The 27,581-nt window shown below is 37.5% G+C and overlaps 1 protein-coding gene across 4 annotated transcripts; it reads right to left on the reverse strand.

Annotated features, from left to right (window-relative positions):
- Positions 1-26,290, reverse strand: RCOR3 (REST corepressor 3). 4 transcript variants are annotated; one of them, XM_088147075.1, is made up of 12 exons: positions 25,968-26,286; positions 24,923-24,979; positions 15,910-15,987; positions 13,300-13,352; positions 10,743-10,904; positions 7,979-8,103; positions 6,529-6,607; positions 5,658-5,876; positions 4,004-4,081; positions 2,999-3,056; positions 1,075-1,313; positions 1-616 (listed from the first exon to the last, which is right to left on the reverse strand). In XM_088147075.1, exons 1-12 carry the CDS (start codon positions 26,143-26,145, stop codon positions 272-274), a joined length of 1,671 nt encoding a protein of 556 aa, XP_088003201.1. In that variant the 5' UTR covers positions 26,146-26,286; the 3' UTR covers positions 1-271. The 4 variants fall into 4 exon arrangements, with proteins under 4 accessions (XP_088003201.1, XP_088003222.1, XP_088003209.1 ...); XM_088147096.1 differs by lacking the exon at positions 1,075-1,313 and having other exon boundaries at positions 25,968-26,290; XM_088147083.1 differs by lacking the exon at positions 7,979-8,103 and having other exon boundaries at positions 10,743-10,825; positions 25,968-26,288.
- Positions 26,291-27,581: the final 1,291 nt, after the last annotated feature.

Genomic DNA, 27,581 nt, shown 5'->3' on the forward strand with positions numbered 1-27,581 from the left:
TTTCTTTCTTTCTTTCTTTTCCTTTTTTAAAAGAAGTTAGCTTTGTAAAAAAGGCTGACTTTGTAGACATGGTTTCCTCTGCAATAATCTACTGCACTGAAGTTTCTCTCACACAGAAGGTCATTCACATATTATATATCTGCTTCCACCTTCCTCTTTGTGACAGTTTCAATACTGTGGAAAGCTTGCTTTCCCTCCCTTCACCTCTTCATTAGCTGAGGAAAAATAGACACTGATACTATTTTATTTACCATAGTTCTGCCCTACTTCTTTAGTGCAGAGGGGACTGTGATTCTGTCTGGATTCCAATAAGCGAAGGTGGCTGTGGACCGCCAGTGGAGGATAGTGCTGGTCTTGGGTTTAGGCGAGGAGGCATGGAATTAGCTGGGCGGATAAGTGGTGGAGGGGGCTGGTTTAGGGTTGGCCTTGGCTGAATAAATCGAGCTTGTTGCTGTAGTGGTGGAGGCTGACGATGAAGAGCTGGAGCAGCCGGAAGGGTTGGACGAAGTAATGGAGGAGGCTGGTTCAGAGTTGTTACAGGGGTTGCTGGTGTTGGAGTAGATGCCTGGGCTGGTGGAGAAGACCCTACACACTGAGGGGTCTGTGGGATCTGGGCCTATAAATAAAGTGATACAGATACATAAAAGCAGCCATCCTGTCATCATCATGCAGTTTGGGTTGCCACTACCTCCAGAGACAAGAAAGCATTGTTAGTATAGCCATATTTGTAGCTAAGAAACCCTTCTTTGAAAGCAACCATTTCTAAACTATTTAGCAGTATAAGAACAAATATTCAGCATAAAAAGGGGGAAAACGTCTAATATTCAGGATTATTCAGCTATGTTTTCTATATTAGTACCGTCACAATGAAGTCTGGGAAGAACCAGAGGCAGCCTAGATTGAAAGCGTTTGGCTAACACAATCCCACTGAGGAGAGAGTTCTACAAATCAGGAGGCAATAAGTTTCCACCACTGGTGATTCAGCATTCCACTTCAAGTTAAATATTACATTTTATGATAGGAAATTTAATGCCATTTCTGAACTCATTTAAGATTTGTTACACAGAAACACACCTCATCTTCTTCATCTGTACTTTTTCCTGATGACACATTAGCATTTTTTGTGTCCTCCCCTAAAGCAGAAGCATCACCATTAGAAGCCAGGGTTCCTTGTTCTGCTTCCCACTCCTGCAATACCTCCTCTAAGTTAAACCGACGCCTGTAGTTTACAAAGAAGTTCTTCACTTGACCAACAGTCTTATTGCCAATTACATCAGCAATAGCTTGAAAATCTTTACCATATTTGCGGACACCTAAAAAAGCAAAATAAATACATCTATGAACATTCAAGTTAATAAGCAAAAATCTGTACGATGTGTATGCCCTCTACAGATGATAGGAAACCCCAATTTTAAAAACAGCAGAGTTTCTGTAAAGATCTATCACAGTGGAAAACACTAGAACATTGTTAGTAGTTGGTGTATTATTCACACATTTTAATACTGTGATTATCACTAGTTCTAAGAATCCCACAGTTCATTTACTGCATCACTGCTCTGATTCAAAGCCTTTTAACTAGGTAAATCATAACCAGAATAACTTTTTATTAGTTATTTAGATAAAACAGTTCTGTGGAAAAAAACCCTCTTCCCTCTGTTGGAATGTCTGAGTTTTTGCATACCTTTGCAATGGAGTGTTATCATAGATTCACATAGGCCCTGATACATAAAAGAAGTCTGAGTGAACAAATAACTGTAAAGTGTGGTACTTGTTTCATTTATTTGATAAACAAATGTATCCAACAAGCAATATCCCTGTGTGAAAAAGTAATCAAACTAGTTCAATCAATTCAATTAAAGAGATAATAGGGCCAATTGCATGAGTATTTTATTAAACAATCAGGGCTAATTTGGCCAGCCCTCTTCCATATAAATCTCAGAAACTTGATGCCCTTTATCACAGTGAAATTCTTACCGCACAGACTGCAGAGGCATGTCATGCTCTGCTCAAAAGACCTCCATTAAAAAGTCACTGATGCATATCAGTTTGGAAATGATTACAAATCCGTTTCTAAAACTCTGGTGCTCCACTAATCCACTGCAAGAGATAAAGTCTTGAAATGGAGATATTCGGGACAGAAATGTTACCATATTCAATGAAAGAGCATACTGAAGTAGGTAAGACAATGAGACTCAGAATGTCCATGAAATAAGTTCACCAACTGGTACAGTTCTACAAGTTCAATGGTGCTATATGCCAAGTAAGTGCATATAGAATTTCAGCTCAAGATAAACAATTTAAGCAATGGATGTTTTGCATATATACAGAATTGGGACAGTATCTTCAATATCCCAGATAAATGTTTAAATTGTATCCTAAAAGAGATTAAAGCTTTCAGTGACAATTTTATAACAGAATCATCTCTAGCAAGATTCCTTTTCAAAAGAATGTCTATATCTCAACTTTTCCCAGCTTTCCCATTAGGAAAGTCATCCCTTCTTTTTTTTTGCAGTTGGCCACCTCTTTTTAAAAAATGGGGGGGGGGGATGGCCTCAAGATGGTGATGGGTGAGCTGCTTTGAATCTACGCTATTTTATTTTATTTATCTTTCAACTTGCTATTTTCATTTTATATACATTTAGTTTTTTATAAACTATAATGCCTGGGAGGTTTTAAAACATTTCTATTAATAAAACATCATACAATAAATCCTTATCTATTTTAAACCAGTCACACTATGGATATGTTTCTACAGCTGAGATTTAAGATGATGAAATTATGTCACAGTGCACCCTTACTTGTTAGCATCCCAAAATTTGAGCACAAATATCTATGTTGTGGTTTTGTATCATGATACCTATTTCATCACTTGCCACTTCTTCCTACCCCAGCAGATACAAGGGATGCTAAGGTACTGGCCACATACACTTTAAAAAAAAATGTTTTCAGAATGTAAAGAATTTCAGCCTGAAAGAAAATATTAGTAACACTAGTGTACCTTGAACTGCAAGAAGTTGCTCTTCTGTTGTCCAACGGGCATTTATTTTTTGATTTGACTATTAAGAAATAAAGAATGACAGAGCACATAGCAAACCATTAAATATCTGAAAACAACAGTGAAAATTTCAGCCACAATACCGCCTTTCAATTCCATTACCTGGATTTACATTTGCCAATTTTAATAGCTCAGATATTTTTCCCAGAACTCCATTAACTGAATTAGGAATAGGAAAATATCTTTTAAAACATTAGACTCTTGGTCTATCTCTATGGTAGGTAAACTGATGCTTTCTAGATGTTTTGAACCACAACTCCCATCAACCCTCGCTACTGGGCATGCTAGCTAAAGTAACAGCAGCTGACATCCAAAGCATATTGTCTAAAACTGGCAGTGATTCTCCAAAGTTTCAAACAAGAATTTTTCCAAACCTTATATGAAAATGACAGGGACATTTGGAAGTTGGGACCCTCTGCCTGCAATGCATGTGCTTTTCTACTGAGCTATAGCCCTTCCTGTAAGAAGGTGCTGTCCCCATTCTTTTTAATGCAGAAGATTGTTCTATGTATGCATCTGAAGCATAGGCCATTCCAGAGTTGAAAAGAATGAGAAAATCCCTTACAGAGACTGGTATGTGCACTGAAAATCTCACTGAATTTTGTATGCCAACTAATGACTACAATCTGGAGCAGTAATATAATTGGAACAATCCTTTCAAAAAGTAATTGAAGAGTTATTAAGTCTTGTTTATGATTTTATGATGGCATTAAATTTACTTTTGAACTTGCCTTGAATGAAATGTTGTTACTTGATAAAATATCTGAAAATATTTTAGATACATTTTAAAAATGCTTTCAAACCTATATGGGGTTCCTATTAGCTTTATTCATCAGTTTAAGCAAAAATTAGTTAATATGTCACAAATGAAAATACTTTCAGAATATTCTTCAGTTCCCAGCAGAATAACAACAATACTGAAAATTCATCTACATTTTAGTGACTCACCTCAGGAGGTTTGAATTCTTCTATTCCACCTTCAATTTTCTGCTTAAGTGCACTGTTTACTTGTTTAGCATTCTGGACCTTGTCCAATGAACAAAACAGGAATGAAAATTAGCTGTTTCAAAATGGTATAAATATCAACTGCTAAATGATTATCTGAAAATTAAACGAAATGCCTTAAACAAAAACAAAAAACAAGCTTCTGAAACTTCTGAAGAGATGAAACTTGTCTACGGGAGCCAAGCAATTGCCTGCTTCCACACACAAAGTATAAACCTGGTCAGTAAAATGTGCTTAACTATCTAAATATTAGATAGTTTGTTTAAATGGATTAGATAGTTCATTTAAATGTAGGTTTAGGATTGTGTTTTCTTTCTGTGTACCACCTAAAATCTGTATTGATTGAAATGGCATAAAGAAACTATAAAATAAACAAGGAAAAAAAAATGATGGCTTCCAATGAGATCTTGAATTCCTGGATTAAAAGCTGACAGAAATATCATTATCTGCTTACACATAGTTAAGAATCAGGGCTACCTGCTTCAACCATTGGAAATCTTCAGAAAATCATTAATCCTACTACTAAGCTCTTGAGATTAGGCATCAGAGAATAAGACCACCACTTACTTTTTCTCCTTTCTCCATGTTTTACCATGCTACAGGTAGTCCTTGCTTAACGACTGTTCATTTAATGATGGTTCAAAGTTATGACGGCCTTGAAAAAGTGCTTTATGACCTGTACTTGCACTTATGACTGTCGCAAACTGTTGCACCACCCGCATAGTCACGTGATCACAATTTACAATTTCTTAAATGATGAATTCCAGCAAAAAAGTCCATTGGGGAAACTGGATTTGCTTAATGACCACAGTGATTCGCTTAACAACCGTTGTTAAGATTGTCATGAAATTGGGTCCTGTCATGTGGTGACTTGCTTAACGACCCTTTTTCCAATCCCTATTGTGTCGTTAAGTGAGGACTACCTGTATGCTATTTTGTGTTTATGTAAAATCATATTTCCATTTAGACATTTATATTGCTGCAAATGGGAAAGCATTAGAAAGAGTATACTTTTATTTATTATCTTTCTACACCATTTTTTCCTATTCAAAGGGACTGATAGTCTACCAGAAATCAAAATGCTATACACACATGGTTGCCAAACTGCAGCACGACACTCCAGGACACCACAGCAAACTCACAGGGGTGCTGCGGGATAACACAGTGATACCTGACATCTGTTGGACACTGTGCAAACTACAAACCTAGGAGTGCTGTGAAAAAATTAGTAAAACACTAACGGTACTGTGAACCAAGAAAGTCTGCATACCTCTACCATATACAATTATAAAATCTATCTAGAGCAGTTCAAAACAGGATTAAGATATTGATAAAACCACACTTTAAAACTGACAGTGAATTTTCTTATACTGAAGTCAAAAAGTTTAGATCTATGCAGTCTTGAAAAAACCAAGTTATGCCAAGTCTCAGCTCATGAACCTATTTTTAGTAACCAGAGACTTGCATGCTGAATGTATTTTTTAATCTACCATCTCACTTTAACAGGCATGTTTCAGATTTCCCTGTTTACTAGATCCTAAAGTATTAAGGACAGGAAAAAAAAAACTCCTAGAAGCAAACCTGATAATTAAAATACCTGTCGCTTCAGCGAGATCAACTCCATATCCAGCTGCCTAAGAAGTGTATTGGCGGCATTGGGGCTACATGAAACCGCTACTACGTCTTCTTGAGTTAAGTACATGCCTTTTGGAGGACGGCATTTAGAGCGCTGAGAGTGATGACGATGTTGCAAACTTTGATATTCTCTTCTACCTAATCCTATTTTGCTGGACTGCACAGGCTGCTCGTTATTCCCCTGCAATGTTCAAAAAGTTTTTTTTTTAAATTAAGCATGACACTTTAAAAACAAGTTATTGCTTTAGGAGCTCTTTTAAATAAAGCATTATTAATTGTATCACATTATTTAAACTTTCTAAAATCTCTCTTAACACATAGTTCTCATGTGACATATGGCTCAGACTAGACAATGAAATCAGTTTTATTCTATAGGTTTTGCTTGGCAGAAACAGGCTACAATGCTAACATGTAATCAGATAAGTTGGGGTTCTCAAACTTTATGATGCCTTATGATGCCATAAGTAATGTTACATGACTTTGGCATGAATAACTACTTGGATTAGAAATGAGAAGAAAATATAATTATAGGTAGTAATTATACAGATATCCATGTTCTAAATAAATAAATTCCAATGAATTTTCAGGAGGAAAAGGTATAAATTAAACCTTTGACAGACTCAGCAATCCCCAAAAACTTAAATTCTGCCCATAAATGCAGGGTGAGGGAGAGGATGAAAATCCCTGCTACAGTCCCTTAATGACGTCATAATGCTCCTATCACACACTGCAGCCTCTGAAGACCAAAATATAATAATAAAAATAGATCTCCCAATTATAAGATTTCCCCCATCTTTAGTTCATATAAATAATTTAATTTCAGTTTGTATTACCTCTTTTTTACTTTCCTTTTTGGGATCATAATCACTATCATTTCCATCCATAGGGTGAGGTTCTTCAACATCATCATCGCTGAGGATAGAAAATGATTAGTCAGTATTTCCTTTCACAACTCAATTTTTGCCCTAACTACTCAAATAGCTTTTGTCTTTATTTGTATTCTGCATAATAAAATGTCACTTTTAGATGTCTACTTGAATATTATAACAAAGGCTTAATGTTCAGAGAAAATAATTCAGTTATTTTTAAATACACAACTAAGAAATATTAAAATTCCACGTCTTAATTGTATGAATATCAGATTTAAAGTAATTTAAAAAAAATATCCATACTAAGTACATTAAAATATTTCCTGCTTATTTAAAGCATCTTAGGCCAATATACAAGACTACTAAAAAATCCTTACTCCTTTTACAGAAATCTGCAATTAAGCATTCTCTTCTGCATAACAAGTTCCTCTCTGAGAGTATAAAACATAATGAACAGGGATTCCATGTAGTCATCTAATAATTTTTCCTAGGAAAACACCTGCTTTGGTGTGGGTAGAAGATGACTGAAATACTTGGTCCATGATACAAAATCATTGTGCTTTTCTCTGCTGCAATCAGAAATATTGGGATGGGTAGGAAAAGACATTTGCTTCTGCCTTGTCAAATCTAGCAAAAGGGTTGAGGGAAAAAATGAGTATCTGTACTACTAGTATTCCCTAAACTATGGATATGTTGTTACATGTTCAGAAATCAGAATCCATTACAAAGGAAGTCTAGCAATGAAGTCTAGTGTGAAACAGAAATGTTGACTACATTCACTACATTCACAATCAACTGCAAGTGGTCTTATATGTATGCATTGGAAAGAAAATGTGTACTGTCTTTTTTTAAAATTATACTGCTTATCAATTATCGAAAACAAATCCATGTAATTATAGAAAGATTCTCAGCCACTGCACAGGCGCTGTAAATAAATCTAAAAGTACCCCCTCTCCCTTTAAGATATTTAGAAGTGTCTGTCCAGTAGTTTCTACCCGTAGAAGAACTTTACATGAGATCTCCAGGTCCAACATGCTGCATATGGCACATCTTTTTACTTACATTGGTTATAAGCACACAAAATTATCTATGGCTATAATTAGAGTAATTCCCTGTTCTGACATAAAGAAATGAAAGGTTTATCCATCTGCCTAGCAAAAACAAAGGTACAGAGAAACAGAATAGCTTTCCCCAACTGGATGTCCTCCAGAAGTGTTGGGAACCTTAAGTCCCAGAATTTCAGTGTTTGCCATGCTGAGACATGTACTTTCAACACACTGAGAGGCACCAAATTGGGCAAATTTGGCACAGAACATACTTCCTTGGATTAGAAACAGTCAAAGGAAAACAAAAACAAATAGGACTACTCTCTCTAAACAAGTTACTTGTTTAAAAAAGATGTTGTATTGCTTACCTATCACCTTGATTATTTCTATTAGCTAGCTTTCTAGCCTGGCGGTCCATTAAACTTGTCCTAGAACGTGTTTTCTTCCAGGAATAGTAATATTTTACAAGGCTTGCAATAGTCTTGTCTGGAAGCTAAAACATGGTAAGAGTATGCAGACACTGGTTATAAATGCTATGAAAAATATGGTGGCACATAGTTTGGTAAATGTGAAAAAAAGACTATATCATAAGGTGTAATTTCCTAAAGAAAATGCAAACTTATTATTGATTCTTAATAGTAAAACAGGAAGCTCTTCAAATATCAAGAACATTTCTCAGTGTGAATAAAACATAAAAAATAAAATATGCATTTAAACCCATTTGCTGCAATTATGTTTCCTTATAATTATAAACACAGATATTGATAAAAACAGGGTGGGCTTTGAAGGCAGGAGTTAGGTTCTACAAGCTAGCTGTTAAGTAGTCTCACTATGATAGGATAAAATATTACAAGCATCTATTAAAACACAAAAGGATTGATGAAATTATATAACTGAGCTTATAAGTATTGTGTCAACTTTTACCTTGAAGCTTCTTAGCTTTTGACAACTGTTTCTCCTTTCCAATATTTTAAAGTGCTTTTTTGTTTTGTCCCATATAGATACTTAATGCTATATGCACCCTCAAATATTAAAGCATTTATATTTATGTGATTCCCTTGTTATACAAATATAATATCTGGGCCAAATGTGGAATTTGGCAGTAAGATGTTTAATTTTCCATTTAAAAAGGAATGACCAAAGACAATGTTTTGTCACATCTTTGGCAGTACTGTGAGGGCTATATTTAAGGCTGAGCCTCTGAAAGAGGCTAACAGTGCTAGATGACAAGTGGTGCATGTGGAGATTTTGCCTATGGCAACCTGTGCCAGCTGAGCAAATACCCACATGCCACCTTCATTTTTCTAGAATGTCTCTGTACTCATATGGGAAACAAAAGCATTCTAGAGAAATATATGTGACAGATGGCTAGTATTAATCTACGTATTTTTTACCATATTCTTTTGGTCCTGGGATAAAGTTAGTAAGGCCTATTGACTTTTTCCTCTTTCCAAAACAAAGAAGCAGAGCTCAACAGACATGCTTGCTGAATTGCGGAAGACTATTATAATAAGACCCCTGGACCATATGCCACTGAGTAAGGCAACTGGTAACTTTTTTAATAGTTGGATGGAATCATGGAAGCTAGTTTTTTCCTTAAAAATTAGCACAAAGTTGAATAGCTCCTCCAACTGAAATAAGCAAATAAAAACTTATTGTGAATTGTCCTTGCTTAATAGTGGAACAATAAAAAGCTAATTAGAATATTTAGGAAAAAAGATAAACAGAAAAGTTAGGAAAAAAATATTGATTTTTTTTTTTTTAGCTTACATACATGCCTTACTGTTTCATGACTGTTATATGGAAACTTTGCCATAGAGCAGTTTTTCTCAACTTTAGCAAGTTTAAGATGTGTGGACTTCAACTCCCGGAATTCCCCAATTACCATTCTGGCTGGGAATTCTGGGAATTGAGTCCACATATCCTAAAGTTGCCAAGGTTGAGGAACATTGCCATAGAAGGTCCTCTTTTGATGGAACATAGGAGATTTGTGTATGTTATTTTTTAATCTTGGAAAGCAGGATTTATCTTAATCATTAATTCAGATGAAATAACATTAGCCTTATAAATCTATTACTGAATAATAATAATAATAATAATAATAATAATAATAATAATAATATTACATAAGTGTTTTCTCTTTATTTCTAATTTTTTTTTAAAAGCTAAGTGATTCTCAAGTTCCAGCTTCTATTAAGGGATGGAACTTGGAAGACAGATTTATGTTAACTGCTAAATACAACTTCTTCACAATCAAGGAAAGGAAATTTGGAATGAATAAATGTAGATCTCTTACTTTTGTAAATGAAAAAGAATAAATAACACACCAACATTTATTTCAGTAATTAGTAAGTATGCAGTCAGTTTTAATTGGCACCAAATACACGATTTAACCACTAATAATGAACTAATCAGAACACAAGTATGTTTGGGGTTATTATAAATAGATATGGTGTGTGTGTGTGTTTGTGTGTGTAAGTATATATGTGTATCTGTCTATATATACAAACACACAAATATACCTGCTTTTAGCAAAAGAAGAATCTGGATGAGCGCAGCTGCATCATTTCAATTTTGCAGCTTTCTGCAATGATCCTGCTGCCTTCCCCCCAAACAGAGAGACAAGTACTTTCATTGTCTGAATTTTCCTAGCTAGAGTTTATTTTCTACTTCACTTCAACTTTCTTTTCTTCTGATGCTTTTATACCACTTAACAGGAAATATGTTTTTGTATCTTTTCATCCCTGCTTTATTGTTATTTTTTCTTAATTTCTTTTAAATTCTGTGGATTTTTAAAAATTTATCTTTTTATTAATGTCCATATTTTACTAATTTATCTCACTTATTCTGGATACTTCTGAACTCTTATCTGGAAAATCTTTTAAAATATTGAGGAACTGTTTTCCTATGGCATCATCATTTTATTATTTCAATGAATTTTAAATTATTTTTTGTTTCAGTGTAGTTCCTGCATATATCCACTAGACCAAAATAAAACAGAATAAATAATTTTTCATCTGGGAAAAAATGTGCTTCTTAGCCTGCCATAGTTTGCCTTAGCCACTGTCTTCAATCACACCCCACTTATTCTCTTGAGCCTTTTGAAATACTCTAAATGGTCTATTTCCTTACCATTTGTTGGATTCTGTGAAAGCTTTTTCCATGGAAACTGAAAGCTTGTTCAAAAAGGACTTTATCTTCAACTGTCCACTCATCTGGAAAAGGAGTAAAATTCGGGAGATCTGCAAGGGATTTCTCAATGTTGTGCTTATGCCAGAACAACATGCCAAGTGCCTTTAAAAAGAACCAAACAAATACAAGTTTCATGGTGTGCCTTACTGACTTTTTACTCTCTCAGGTTATCTTCATGATGTGCAAGACTGCTTCCACGTTTGTCAGAGGACACACTCTGGCCAAGAGAGTATCAATGTGTCCCCACCACCTGGCTGCACCTTATTTCTTTGATACCTTCTCCAATTAACTTGAAATAGAAACTATTCATTCTGATGTCAAAAAAGAAAAAAGAAATGGAAAGCTTCATGTTTTACAGTATATTGTTGCAACAAAACAGCAATACAGTGGTACCTCTACTTACGAACTTAATCCATTCCGTGACTCTGATTGCAAGTCGAGTTGGTCGCAAGTCGAAGTAAATTTTCCCATAAGGTTTAATGTAATTACTGTTAATCCGTTCCGGCGTCCGCGGACCACGCGTCAGGGGCGGAAAAACGGCTGCGAACCACGTGGAACGGGCGGAAAAATGGCCGCAGACCATGTGGCATGGGCGGAAAATTGGCCGCGGACCACATGGAATGGGCGGAAAATGGCTGCAGACCACGTGGAACGGGCGGAAAATGGCTCGTAAGTCGAGGTGAGTTTGTAAGTAGAGGTAAATTTTTGGGGCCGGAGCTGATCGTATCTCGAAAATTTCGTAAGTAGGGGCATTCGTAAGTAGAGGTACCACTGAATAATCACCATTTAATCACTCCCTCCATTGCTTCAAAATTTGTGAAAAAAACTGCATCTCTTTACATGCCTGCAAATAACACAGTTTTATCTTACTAGATATATAAAAACCCAGATTTTACATGTGTTCATAAGCAATGTATTTCTTCACAAATACCAGCTTTCATTTTTGACTCTGAAAGCAAGTTTTATGTTGAAGCTTATAATAAAATAAGCTATGGGTCTAACATTTCAAATGTTTATCATATACCTGTATAGATCTTGGCCACAATATTAAAAGGAATACCAGTGATTTAGATGCCTCAAAATGATTACAAAGATTTGGCATATATATTTCAACTATCAAAAAAAACCCAAAAACACTTCAGCAGAAGGCTGTGCTTTTGAGAGTTTTTACAGCAAATATCAATCCATATTATAACTTTGGAATATCTGTAAAACGACATACTTTTTACAGGGAACAAAGTGATTTAGCAAGGCATTCTTATCTTTACTTTGTAATTTAAAATAGAAACAGGGACTACTTAGGATAGCATATGCCACCAGAGACTAGCAAATTGCTAATGTTTCGTACTTCTTACTTCTGCTCATATTCTATATACTGATAACTATTACACACAGGTGCAATATGGACTGAACTATGACCAAGTTCAAGGAGTTTACTTAAAAAAAAAAGGAATTGTGCCCTTTTCATTCAATTATTGAATTATTCTCATAAAGGAGAAGTCGCAAATAGATTGTTGAAGAGTATCTGTTGTGCTACTCAAGTAATATTTACAATGAAATAACTACACTTGTTTAAATATATAAAAGTGTAAACCAGGGCCAAAACATTCAGCTCCCATCATGTTTGACCATGCTGGCTGGATCTGATGGGAGTTGACATCATAATTGTCCAGAGGGCCACAGGCCTTATTCATTCCCTAAACAAGTTGACACTGTGGTAATTCGAAGATCTTCCCCTTTCATATTCAAATCAAGACCTGAAGCTGAACACTCTGTTCCACTCCTTTTGAAAGTTAGGTTAGTTGATGTCAGAAGTGGGACTTTTGCCAGTGACCCCTTTATTACAGAACTCTTTCCTGGGGATGCTCTCTTTTTTCCTTTTATTTTCAGAAACAGATTAAAAGTTTTCCTTTAGAAAGAACAGAAGATGGATTGTTGCTTTTTTCTCTATTTTCTAAAATAATATACACTATACTTATACTATTTTATGATGATGAAGATTCTCAGTCATCCAGGTGGAATTATCTGGAGGCTGAGTCATGGCAACCGGACTTCTTTTCTTTTGGTTTGATACGTTTCGCTGCTTATCCAAGCAGCTTCTTCAGTCTAGAAAGTTGGTCGGGGGGGACCCCATAAATGTTTTCTAATCATATATCCTCCTTGAAGGGACAATAGGAGATGTGATGTGATTAGTAGAGTCTTTGGGATGTGGATGTGGACCCTAATCACATCTCCTATTGCCCTTTCAACTAGCCCATCATGTTAGTGAGAAACACAGCTACCTGGAAGACATTTATGGGGTCCCCCCTAACCAACTTTCTAGACTGAAGAAGCTGCTTGGACAAGCAGTGAAACATATCAAACCAAAAGAAAAGAAGTCCAGTTGCCATGACTCAACCTCCAGATTATTTTATGATTGTACAGTTTTTATTTATCAAAGCCCTGCAAGGAAAAATGCTAAATTGTCTTGTACTAATTCATTTTTTAAAACTCTTACCTGTTCCACATTGTATCCATGTTTTTCCTTTGCTATAGCAATGTATTCATCCACTGTGTAACAGAAGGATGCTAGAATTATTTTTCTAATATATTTACAGCAGAAAAACATTTTAGGATCATGGATTCTTATTACAGTGCACTGTATTACAAAGTTCCTTTCTGATTTATTTAAATAATGAAATCAAACTAATCCACTGAAATATATTTTGTGCTCATATTAATTATAGGTTTTATTTATTTATTTTGCTTTATATCCTGTTTCAATTGTATGTGTCTCTAAAAAGGGTAGATGCTAAAAATTCCATGGGAAGGGAAAACGCTGTTGATCAAAGCTGCAATCCTACAGTTATTCAAGTAGAGTAAGAAATCCAACAATAAGCACAAAAAGGTCCATCCTGAAGTCATTCTATAGAAAATTTAAATCCAACTCATTATAGTACTACACCAGAGCTTTCAAACACCTTTTCATAGTTTTCTTCCTTTTAGCATTCTTTTCTGCTTCAGTGATATAATATTACATTAAAATACAAATGCAATACAAGGAGATTCAGTGCAGTGTTTCCTTTGTGCACCTATAGGCTGTTGATTTTTGTTGAAGAACAGCTTAGATCTGTATAAGGTTAAATAAGGTAGCAGCAAGGAAAGACAAAGAATCAGATGAAGAAAGCTAAAAGCACAAAACTAATGTAGAAAGATAAATGTGTCAGGCTCAGAAAGTCTGCTAGAAAATAGAGTGCAAACATATTTCATTTAGAAGGATAGACTTTATTTAAGGCCTGAACATGCATGCAAAATGATAATGTGATATATTTTGTTCATCTGGTGCCATTTCACTAACACTGGCACAGCTGATTTTCTGAACCGAGATGCAGATATTTAAACTTAATAGCTATTATGGCACATTCAATAATCTAGGATACAACTGAAATGTGTTTCAGCTGTCATTTTTTCCCCAATTTTTTAAACATTCTGCTCTTAAAATCTAACTCTTAAGAGAATTAAATCCTACAGTCATACAATTAGGAATCCTTCCTCTTTTGGTAACTGGAAAATATCACAGTGATCCTGAACATGGATTCATGAATCCATAATCTATTTGAATCAAGGGACATATAGATACACTAGCTCCATCTACTCTTATTTTAAATACCTTCCTCCTTCAAATATCTGTCTATCTAAAAACCAATATATAAAGATAAGGCTGGAAAATAGAAGCTGCTGTTATTTTAAATATCTTCTTTGTCTGTCTGTCTAAAGATAACAGTGGAAAATAGAAGTTGCTGTTCTTTTCTACTAAAATCAGTTATTCCTAAAGAATGCCATAAGATGCTGCAATTTACTCCCAGGCAAATCACATGGTTATGACACTTCTCATTACTATATGTAAGTACCAGATTTATTTCCTCTGTCTCTAAGATACACAAGCTGCTTGAATTTAACAAAACTCTACTTGCCTACTCCTCTAGTGCTTTGATTTTCAACTAATATTACACTTGAGAAAAGTTAAAAATACGCTAGTTTCTGAACTAAGCTATTAGATGTAAGGAAAGAATTGGCTATATATAGTGGCATGCAAGAACACCACACTGGATACCTGAGCCTCTGACCAGAAGAACATTTTTCAGTTACCATGGTAGGGATAACCGCATAAAAGTTCTAAGTATCTAGATCATAACAGTATGTACACATATTAATGGAGGACAAATTTATACATTTATTTATTTTAGAATCTAATGAAAGCTGTTCCCTTCTAGAGGACCCTTGGGGATTGATTGAGTGCCACCTGGAACCAGATTTATTTGGTAATTATCTATTAGGATGTTTTGTTTACTGCAGTTTATTTGATCTTGATACTGCAGTGATTTTCTTTTATTTTGTTCTAAGCCATCATTAGTTGATTACAGTTCAGCAGCATACAGATCAATCAATCAATCAAAGCCTAGTCATGAAGGCTATATAGAAACTCCAGATTCAGAAGCATCAGAATGCTGAGCCACATACACTTTTGGTTTGACATTGCAGGATGTTCCACAACCATAGTGTGCTACTGCAGATTAGTTGATTGCTTGTCACTATGCCTGATTTTCTGTCACAACATATGTCTGTCAATCTGGAGAGTGTATTCACATGAAATGCAGGCATGTACTTTCAATACTTTGCCAGATTGGACAATTTATTGCCAGATAGGTCAATTACATTCTTAATCTCATTGAGATTAAAACACAGAACTGTAATAGCATTCAAGATGTACTTTTTAAAAAGTACAGTATTTTAACATTTTAAAAACTTCTAATGAAGTTTTTTTTAGCAAAAGCATTACATGCATCAGAGATGCCCCAAACATTATAAAATTCCAAGTAGCATTTTCAAATAGAAATCAATACAATATCCACACACAGGTAATAACTGATTGATTTTTAAATACAGGACTGTTGACTGATGAGATATATACATTTAGAGCAAAAAAACATGCTTATATCACCCGCACATCAGTTTCACATTAATCTGTGCAATGAAATGTTTTATATGTTGCATTTTATAATCTGTGACATAATCGTTGTACATATTAATTCCCAGGATTCTATTTAATGCAGTTTATAAAACTTACATTTGGCATCAGAAATACTATGATAAGGAGACCACACAAGCATCCCTCCATTGTCTTTATCTGTGTATTTTGTAGCTCCTGGAAGATAAGTTAATTATGTTCAGTACTTCAAAGAACGCCTAATTCAGATAATAAAAATATTAAAAAATATTTAGTCAAAGGATAACCCATAATCTGCTCATCAATGTTTTATTGGTAATAGACACAATTGTCCTGTACTTTACATCTTGTAAGTAATGAAACAGAGAAACAATGGAAAACTTGTTCAAGTAGCATAGCATAGGCTGGAATTCATCCCAATTTCTGTTTAAGGCCCAATGAGAGAGAGAGAGAAACATTGTGAGAACTTTGCTTTCAAAGGTAACCAACCTTGTTATAACTAAAATAATTTCATGTGCTGAGAATCCAGAATAATACATTTAGTTCTCTTCTTTTTCTTTCTTTCTTTCTTTCTTTCTTTCTTTCTTTCTTTCTTTCTTTCTTTCTTTCTTTCTTTCTTTCTTTCTCTTTCTTTCTTTCTCTTTCTTTCTTTCTTTCTTTCTCTCTTTCTTTCTTTCTTTCTTTCTTTCTTTCTTTCTTTCTCTCTCTCTCTCTCTCTTTCTCTCCCTCCCTCCCTTCCTTTCTCATTCTTCATCATCATCATCATCATCATCATCATCATCATCATCATCATCATCATCATCATGAAATTTGTATGCGAGAAAGTCTTCTTAAGATTAAGCTCTTAACACAATATCAGGGAAAGCACAGTTAATTCACTATGCACATGGAAGATAGTATACATTCTTGGCATGCCTCTCTCTATAAATATGACCTATCTGTGCAAAACAATTAACAAGAGAGGATGGGGTAAGAGAAAAATTTAAATCTGAAATACAAACTGCACATCTCACTCATTTTACTATGAGGAGTTGTGGACTATATTGCATGCTTTACATTAATAAGGAATTCCTTCTCAAACAATTATCACAGCAGGTAGCAGCATCTAGATGATCTTGAAAAGCTACGGAGCATCACACCTGGTTAGTACTTGGATGGGAGGCCACCAGAAAATCCCAGGGCTAGATATTTTCTGGGATATTTTTGACTTTCCAATCAAGTCAAAAATATACCAGAAAAAGGCAAAAGCAAACCACTTCTTTACTGATATCAAGAAAACAACCTGGAATTTGTGATGTCACCAGGAGTTAAACTTAACTCAAAGGAGATTTTACTAATTCCTATCACTAAATGCTGTGAGAAATGTCCAACCAGATACCTTGAAAAAACTTAGCTTAAAGCAAAATTTTCCAACTCTAAGACTATTCAACCCTCTTGAAGGACTGCTATTAGTTTTCTACATCATTACCACTAGCTCCAAATTTATCCTATTATGAAGTGAAAAGAAAAATGCCTAAGTGGGAATAAAGAGCTTAAGGCCACACCAATGGGGGAGAGGGGGCTGGTATGTCATTCATATTATTCACTAAGTAAATGTTCCCATACCAGGTAACTCTCAAAATGGGAGGCTGGGCAAAGAAAAGGATCCAACAGATGGGCATGCTTTAGGTTTCCTCTACTAAACAGTGCAATCTTGCAGGATGAGTTATGTATTTAAGATTGGTGGCCATATAAAATGTCTAAATATATTTTTTAAAAAAGAGAGAAGAAATTACAGCAGAGTTCCTGACCAAGTACAGTGGTACCTCGGGTTACAAATGCCTCTGTTAACGAACTTTTCGGGTTACAACCAGATCTGGCCGCAAAAATTTACCTCAGTTTGCGAACTCCGCCTCGGGTTACGAACCGGATCCGCGGCCATTTTCCCTCCCGTGACACGGTCCACGGCCGTTTTTCCGCCCCTGACATGTGGTCTGCGGCCATTTTACGCCCCTGACACGTGGTCTGCGGCCATTTTTCCACCCCTGACACGTGGTCCGCGGCCATTTTTCCACCCGACATGTGGTCCATGGCCATTTTCTCGCCCCTGACACGTGGTCCACGGCCATTTTCCGCCCCCGACACGTGGTCCGCGGCCATTTTCCGCCCCTGACACATGGTCGTAGGGAGGGGGACTCTCCCTCCAAGCAATAGCCGCCTCCCTGTCCTCCACGCCAGAATGGATTAACGGTAATTACATTGAACCTTATGGGGAAATTTACTTCGGGTTGTGACCAATTCGGGGTGCGACCAGAGTCATGGAATGAATTAAGTTTGTAAACCGAGGTTCCACTGTAGTCCCTTAACAGGGGAAACAGAGGATAGGTTTGCATATTGTTTATCCGAGCTCATGATTATGCATTACATTTGCCTATTTCTCCTATATGCATGGTTAAAATGCCGTCTATAGTTCATTTAGCCTAACTCAGTATCATAAATATTGGATCATTGTATCATTAAACTAGAAGCCTGATAATGAAGCCATAGAAAGTAAAAACACAATGACTTCACTCTCTAGTTTAATGAAAACAAATGAAGTCATAGTCTTCATGACTTCATGAAGAGTTCATGCAGAGCGCATCCATGAACACCAACTAGCAGTCAGAAGACACGATGAAAACTCCTTAATTTCACAACACATGGACAGACTTAACCATAGGTTCACCTGGGAAACTGTTGGCATCTTAGACCAAGCTAAATACAAAAATGCGAGGGAATTCCTGAAAGCTTGGTATTCAGACAAGACAGCCATCAACAGGCACATAGAGATAAACAACATCTACACACTATTCAAAAGCGACAATAAAAAGGAAAACAAAAGACCAGAACATCTCCTGACCAGCAATCATTATCCAGATAAGCAGAGATTAACACCAAACATACAATCAACAGTAAACAATATCCTAATCAAGGAACTAGCAGAGGGCAAAACAAAACAAAACAAAAACCACACCCACACCCACACTGGCAGGGCATGCCACTGAATATAAACAGAGAGCAAACCCCATTGCATTCTAGCACTGAAGATGTTACCTAGCGGGGTAACGAAACATTTGCAAGAAAACAGCCAAGCTCAGAGAACCCCAAGGACTCCACAGTTCAACCCAGAGTTACACATATTCGCTTCTATTGGAGCCATGGTCCTGTGTTCCTACATCATGCTCACCTAGGCCAAAAATACCACAGACAACTTACTTGCCACACTCACTCAAGGAAAGAGCCAGCAGTCAGTTTTTAATCATAAACCTGTATAAGCATGATGTGGAAATGTGGTCAGAGCAGAAGCTGAAAAAGTCTTCCAGGGCAGAGACAGAAGTGAAAGATGAGAAAGCAGCAAAATAAAACTTAGCATGCCTAAGATAGGATATGTAGTCAACAAGAAATGGGCATTAGACTGTCAACCTCAGTCACAAGCACCTAATCTAATAGGGATAGCAACAAGTTAAATCCAAGAATTTGTGATGCTAAATATGAGTATGCAGGCATCATGGATCATGAGATCAATCTTTCTCACTAAAACACACACATCTTTTTCATATACATGCTGCTGGATGTAATCACACTTAAGGGAGATCAACTGAAATCAGGAGGATTTGTCATGACTAAGGCCTTGCTGATTTAAATGGGTCTACCTTTAGTATGACTATCTCTGAATCCAATTCGTGACAAAGAACATAGGAATGTTTTCTACACTGGAAATAAAGATTCATAAGTACTAATGTTTTCAAACTGAATTAAAACCTAGAACTATCATAACTACAGAAAACCTAAAGAAAATAATTATTAAAGCTGTACATTAAATTCTTTAAATCTGATATGTTATTAGCCACTCAGTCATGAATTTGAGATGGGCAGCCATATGAATTGAAATAAATAAATGTATTGTAATAATAACAAACATTTATTTGTATGTCTAATAATAAATAAAAGATTGGTATACAACAGGAATCTGAGTATGACACCAAATGAACCTATCATTTCTGTGTGGAGGCATATAAAAATTACCAGTCGGCAATTCAGTAAATAAAATTATCGCATTGATCAATGAAGAAAAACAAGAGACAAAAGTAGATCAGGTAGTCCTCGGGTTATGAGCATTCATTCAGTGACTGTTCAAAGTTATGATAGCATTCAATGAATGGTACCTATGATGAGCCCTCGTGGTTCTGGATGTCGCAGTGTCCCTGCAGTCATGTGATTGCAATTTCTGATGTTTCCTGCCAGCTTCCCACAAGCAAAGTCAATGGGGATGCCAGCAGGAAGTTGGAAATCGTAGTCACATGAGGTCCTTGCTTAACGGCAGCAACCAGGACTGCTGGAATTGCTGTCGCTAAGAGACACAGTCACATCTTTATGACCATGTCACTTAGTGACAGAAATTCCAGTCAATTGCTAATTGCTATCATAACCTGAGGACTACCTATCTTGTAGCTGAGGGAACACATATAACATCCTTAAGACAGCTATTGAAAGAGAAGACATGGTAAAACACCCAGCTGGGTTCTTGGCATCTACACTGCATTCCTAAATTACAGTCATAACAAAAAGAGGGTAATAAATTTTGTAAATAAGTAAAAATAAAATTTGGTCTTAACAGAAGGAAAAGGTAATTATTCTATAATATTACCAAAGAGCAACAACCCTGCAGTTTTATTGCAGCATAAAAATTTAAATATTAGTATTTAAAAATTCAAGAAGAACATTTTACATGATGTAAAAAATTATATAAGGTAATTTTGGAGATAAAATATTGCATAAGATTGATCTAGAAATATAACATTTCTAGATGTTCAGAGCAACAACATTTTTTACTCAAATTTGAAGAAAAATAGTATGGAAGTACTCTTCAGTTGTAAAGTCACTCTTTACAAAGTATGTAAAATATTCTTAAATAAAACTGAAAAATATAGTTGAATCATGCAATAATCACACATTTATTGACTGAATTTACTTTATTTTTAACATTTTTTGTTGCAAATGAAACTAGCACCTTTAGGAATTTAGCATCTTTTATTGTTGCCAAATAGCTCATGCTGAAAACAAGGAACCTAAACATTATACTTGAAGAAAAATGTTATATATTATGGAGTTTGTTTTCTATTACCTTGAAGACCTGGCTCTGTCACTTGGCCTGGGGCGGGGAGGGAATATCTCAAGCAGGGAGATGGCTAGCCCCATAGTAGCTGGCTGTCCCCGGCCCAATGTTCCATCTTCTTAGATTGTTCTTTTTTAGTATTGTTTTAATTTTATATATATTATGCATTTTATATATATTTATAGTTTTAATGTCTTTGTAAGCCGCCCAGAGTCCCCTATCATGGGGGAGACGGGCGGTGGAGAAATAAAATAAAATAAATAAACAAATAAAACCACTGATACAAAAAGCATTCATTTTCAAGGGAAAACAAGCTGGAAAAAAAAGATATTTGCTACATAAAGTGCTAACTAATCACTCCAGTTTTTCTGAATCTAAAATACTATCAGCAGTTTGACTTCTTCCGAACCTTTTAAAAACTTTTATCATGTCACACACATATAAAGACTTACGTTTTGTCTGGATTAAGCTTCACTATCCTTTCATGGTAAATTTATTTATTAATTTGATGTATTTCCATGCACAGTCCAACTTCTTTTGCGTCTTAATTTGAAAAGTAACTGCTAGGACAATTGACAGTTTAATCCTATGGTAGCAAATACATTTTATCGCCCAGATACTGGATTTTTAAAAATCACTGATAAATTTCTTTTTGCATTTTGCTTGTGTCCTTGGGTCAAATTTTGGGCTTTTTCTCATGGCAAAGTTAAAGTGCTATCTACCTGTCCTGGCACAAAATTTGATGCCTCCATTGGCAATACCTAACCTGGAAACAGACACGATATCTGCAAATGGTGTTCTCTTTATTTATGACACCCTGGATACTTTAAAATGGGGACTGGAAGATTTCCTAAGCTGTTTTCCCCCTCCCTCCCATCAAACATCACTAGCTGGATGAAAACATTCGCCAAACACTCAGCTTAACATGGGATGGTGCTAGGGCTTGAGGAGGAAGCAAGACCGGTTTAGCCTTCTGTTGATATCTGCTCTGATTCTGCACACACATTTTGCATAGATGTGTTCAAAGGGAGCTTGACTGTCAACTGATACTTGGTCTCCTTTTCGACATGGCTTTAGTGCTCTTCCGGAAGAGTGCTAAACACACATTCAAAAGCAGCCCAAACAACAGCTGACAGGTGCGGGGAAAGTTTCACCATAAAGCAGCAGAGAGAACTTCTCTCTTTCTTGCTCTCTCCTGCATCACTTTGCAGCCTTTCTGCTTTCACTGCTGATCAGCTGCTAGATAGGCTCATCCAAGTCTTGAAAATGGGCTCTCCCCCACAGGGATACAGAGGAGAGTCCAGTTTGATAGAATCAGACTTTCCTGCTGCCCAATGCAGAATAGCTCTGAAAGATCTATCCAAAAGCTGGAGAGAAAAGGAGCATACACATACCACCCTAAAGTGCCAAATAGAAGCAAGACTTGGTTATGCCAGCAGGCCTGGGGATTCCAGGGGACGGTGGAATTAGTGAGGTGGCTCCCTTATTTTTAACTTCCCTTTATTCTCTGTTTTATGTTGTTTTATATATTTTTAATGTATTTTACTGTTTTTAGCTTTGTTGTATGCCGCCCAGAGTCACCTGTGGTGAGATGGGCAGCTATATAAATTGATTGATTGATTGATTGATTGATTGAATGAATGAATGAATGAATTGGGTTGAAACATATCAGATTGCACCCCACAGCAAAATTGCTCCTGCTTTTTGCCTGCTTAAAGTAGAAGGCATTACTGTAACAGTGGACCAGCTAAGCCCAACTTTAAGTGTCTCAGGTATGGGCTGAGATGAAGGCAATGTCATGAGGACATGGGAGAAAAAAGAGACTGCCAGAGTATGTTCATGCCCCGGATAAGTGCAAGTAGGAAAAATATTTTTGGGTAGCATTTCATCCAAAAAGGGTGATTTTTTTGTATGAAAATATTTAGATTTTGACATTTCAAATTCCCTACTGAACAGAAAAAATATGAACAACAGAATACTCCAACTTACACTTTTCTACTAGACACTTCTAGGGAAAGTAGATGGGGGTCAAGGTAAGTTTTAAATAGTAGAGAGAAGTCAATTAAGGAAAGAGACTAAGTGAAATACACAAAAACCAAATTCATGGGTTTAGTCTAATGAGAAAAAGATAAATAGGACAGCTCTAGAGAGAAAGTAAATTTAGGAAAAGAGGGTACATGAGGGATCAAGACAATTCTTATTGCCTGGCACACTATAGGCACCAAATACTAACAGCAATCCATCTTTAAGATGTTCTCTAAATCCTGAGCACTGCTCAAGAAGCACTGTAGTATGGTAGGTAGCTCAAAATGGTAATCCTAGCAGTGGGTATTTGACAAAAAAATTGGATGCGACAATATAAACCACCTTTTATACTACATTTAACATAAATGGGCTAGATGATAAATTCAGCACACAGTATTCTCTTATCTATTTTGAAATGAAAGACCCTATGATAATCCTGGAAGTTAAGCTAGTCAGAGAAAGAAAAGCTATTGGATAGGTTGTTGTCATCTGCTGCTATTTTCTTATAAACACCCCCCTCTGTGAAATTATTAATCATTTGATTCAAGAGGTTTTAAGGGCATAAAGAATCAAAGTTAGGTGACTATGAGATGGTACTTCACACTTCAGCCACCATCAGCCTATCTGATGAACTATATACATAGATTGTGCTTCTCCTATCACTGATTGAAACCACATGGAAGAATTATAAACAGATCTGACAACCCCAAATTATCCACAACCTTACTAAATACTGGAGACTCTTATCACCATAGAGGAACAACAGCAGCTCTGAAGTGGCCAATAGGTTGCAGAAGAAGCATGACTTTTGTTTAATGTCTATTAATGTATAAGTGGCATATCAATCAAAGAAACTTCTGAGCACAGTCAGAAACACAACAAACTGAGAAGGGGCAATATTTCAATTGCAAATTCTCCTTTTACTAGTACTGTTTAGGGTATTATTTAATTTATATTAAATATGCAAAAGTACAAAGCACTTTCTTATCGGAAGCCGACCACAAATCCTGTCAACCACTGACAATAATTTAAAATATGATGAATCAACACAAAAGCCAACAGTATATATGACATGTGCAAAAAAACCAAATCAGAAGCTTTTTATTGTTGAGACTAGTTTTCTAGGTATAAAATTACACATTTATAATCTACAAGATTTTAATAACAATAATGAAACATTTCTGGAGAGAGAAACAGTTTGCTTGTTCCTTAAAACAAAAGATTTAGAAACACCATAGAGTGAAGTAGTAGTTTCAAGAGAAGGGCACCATTATGGAAGCAGTAATCAACTGACATAGTACAGGTCTAGGGAGCAAAACAGTCAATAGTGCTTCCTTGTAGATATAGCTAGAAATGAGACTATGTTTGGATAATATTGATGTCCTGCTGATACATGCAAATTAAGACTGAGATAAGTCAGTATCAAGAAGCGCAAGTTTCTCTATTCCTTTATCACATGGTGAACAGAAGTATTACCTATTATACTGTAAACTTCATTGCTCCTCACTTTTAAATATATTGGAAAATCAAGGAAGCATAGTTTTTCAGTATTCTTGGAATAAAATACTCTTTTCAAACTACTGTAGATGCAAGACAGGTAAGTTTTTGAAAATTTATAATTTATAATTCCTCGTTTTTTACTTAGAAGGCAGGAGCCACCTTCTCCATACACAAGGCCTGCTTATTTCAACTTGCATACAGCAAAAGCGGGCTCTGCAAACCTTCAGTGACCACGAACAAGCTGCACAAAGCCTTGGGGGAGGGGAGCCAAAGAAAATCCTACACCTTTAACCTTCACAAAAGCAACTCTCCTCCTTTCACTCTCACATATTCAACAGAATGCACATTCAGTTACATTCTCATTATAATCAACACATGCAATAAACTCCCATTTTTAAAAAGAGCATAGAGATATCAGGTTACAAATATATTTTATATATATATATATATATATATATATATACACATATTTACCAGGATCAAAGTCAGGGATGCGAGCTTGATAGTCTGCTCCGACCCTCATTCCTACATCTGCAATGGAAGAAAAAATAAATGCATCTCTTAGAGGGGCGGAGGGGAAAGGATGCCTTTCTCTTCAATGATTGAAGTATAATCATTACAAATTAAAATGTGGAGATTGTGATCTAGAAGCATCACAGATAATGCAATAGAAAATTACCAATACCGACAAGCCTTGCTGTTTTGATAGCCTCAAAGCCTTAGAACAAGTAGGAAGAGGAAGAGAAAGAGAGAGAGAAAGAAGGAAAAAAGAGATTACTCCCCCCACCTCATATACACCGGAAAAAGAAATGCCTACTTCCCTTTAACATTCCAGGTAGGCAATAATTTCCAGAAAAGCAACAATTATGTTAAAATAAATTTAGAAAGAAACAGAAACAGTCCCTTTACTTTATTGTGCTGATACAGCACAGTGTTGCGTGGGTGTATGCATCGAGTGCATTCTTAGCAGAGAAAAACAAGACAGAAAGGGCTGCACGTAGCTAGACCTGCGTGCACCACTCTTCATGGCAATCCTTTCATAGTCAGACACCCACAACGTACTCGTTTGCAAGGTTATACGCCACTAAACGTGTACAGTTGTACACACACGTAAAATGCCATGCAGTACCGCGCCTGAGCTGCGGTTGCATTACACGTGTGCCCATTGTGAAAATGCACACCCACTCTCCACGGGATAGAGGGATGATGGACAGACGGACAAGCAGGCACACAGAGCGTGCGCGCGCCCGAGGGAAACCGAGAACGCGCGCGCGTACACGTACACGCTCGCGCCCTCACCCTCACGTTTATCAGCACCCTGTAGACCCTATCGCGCGCGCACCTTCCACACTCTTTTGCACGAGCGCGCGCACGCGCTCGCACATATACCCCAACATAGACAGAGAGACCTATAGGGGCTCGGTGCGGTCGCCGCCAGCCAGCCAGTGCACAGGGCGACGCGACTAGGCCCAACTCTACCCGGTCGGAGAAAAAGGGTGGGGGAAGATAAAACCCGCACCGTGCTCGTCGCCGCTGTCACCGCCACCGCCGCCGCCGCCGCCGCCGCTTTCCGGCTCGAAAAAGTGCCCGTTGGAACCGGGGCTGCTGCCGCCACCGCCGTTCTTGGTGCCGTTAGGGGCCGCCCTATTCTTGGCGCCCCCCAGGAGCTCGGCTCCTTTCTCCATCATGCCCGGCATGACGGCTACCCAAGCGAGGGGCGGCCGGCGGTGGCAGCGGCTGCCGAAGGGGGGGAAAGTTAATATGGAGCCGCCATGTTGGTGCCCCTTTCCCCCGCCCCCCCGCGGCTCAGGCCGCCGCGGCGCCGGCGCCTCCTTTCTTCCCCCCCTCGCTCGCCTCCTCCGCCCACGGGTCGGGGATCCCTCCGCGGCAGCCCAGCCGGATCTAGCCTCGCACGTTGGGAACGTTCGGCGAAGGCGGAGGCGGCGGCGCTCTGCTGCTCGTCTTCTGCCGCGCGGGGCTGGCGGGCCCGGTCCCTCCGTCGCTGTCAGAGCGCCGTTCCGCGGGGGCTCTGGCCGCTCTTCAGTGACGAAGCGCGGAGGCTGCTTTCCTTCAGCCCGGCGGGACCCCTCGCGCGAACCTGCTCGTGCGCATGTTGGCCTCGCTCGTGTCGGAGGATTTGCTCCCGTGTTAAATAGAGCTTGTACCGCTGCTTTGTACGTGCCTTTGGCGTATGAGGATTGATGTTCTCTGGCCGCTTTCATTCCGGCGCTTCTGTCATTGCTTGAAAATGTCACCTTGTATTTGTGTACTTTACTGTTTTAACGTACAGTATTAGGCGTGAACTTCATCGTGATTGGGGTTACTGGCACGATGAAACGGGAAGATGAGGAAGAAACCTTTCAGCTTCCAGGGGATAGTGAAAAGAGTGGGGGGCGTAAACGTTGGTGGGGGGAGATCCTCTGTATGGGGTGAGAGGATAATTGTTAGAGGGAGCCAGCCATTCATAAAAATATTCTGGAGTTTTTGAAGTTATGCTGAAGTGTCCTTTGGGCTGAGTACCTATAATTTCAGCATTGCTGGATGATTAGCATGTGTGAAATGAAATCCAGTGGGATGGGGTCCAACTGCTGTTCAGGGTAGAAATTCACAGTATCCCAGGCAGCTGCTACCTAACCTCTGCTTGAACCCAGCCCCAAAAGGGGAACCCGCCACTTTTCTTTGGTAAATGGTTCCACTGCCAAACTGGTTCTGCTACTGTATTAGGAAAGGGTTTTACTCCTAACATTCAATCTGCCTTCTTATAACTTATGCCCATTTTTTTGCATCTGGCACTCTGGGACCATTGAGAATAGGTCTTGGTATTTTGCCTGACCAGTTGACAACTCCTGGCTGACCTGGGTTTGGCTGCAAAGTTAAGCTGAATTGGGCCTATGTATTACCTGCCTGGAAGATCTCCAAGAAATGGCAAGGCTGGAGGCTAGACTGGGAAGTCAAAACATATTCTAGATTAAAGGTGTGGTTTTCTCTCTGCATTCCCCAGAAAGCCATAGGAAGTTCTTCCTGGGGTTTAGAAAGGCCATTAAAACCTGACTTTTCCCACAGGCCTTGGAGATGGCTGTGTCATGAAATGTTCCCTTTTGTAGTGTGACTTTCTGGTGTGTTAACTGTACCT

This window comes from Python bivittatus, unplaced genomic scaffold (genome assembly GCF_059951505.1).
Source record: "Python bivittatus isolate LINGU-HERP-01145 unplaced genomic scaffold, Pbiv_v1 ctg000020_np1212, whole genome shotgun sequence".
NCBI lineage: Eukaryota > Metazoa > Chordata > Lepidosauria > Squamata > Pythonidae > Python > Python bivittatus.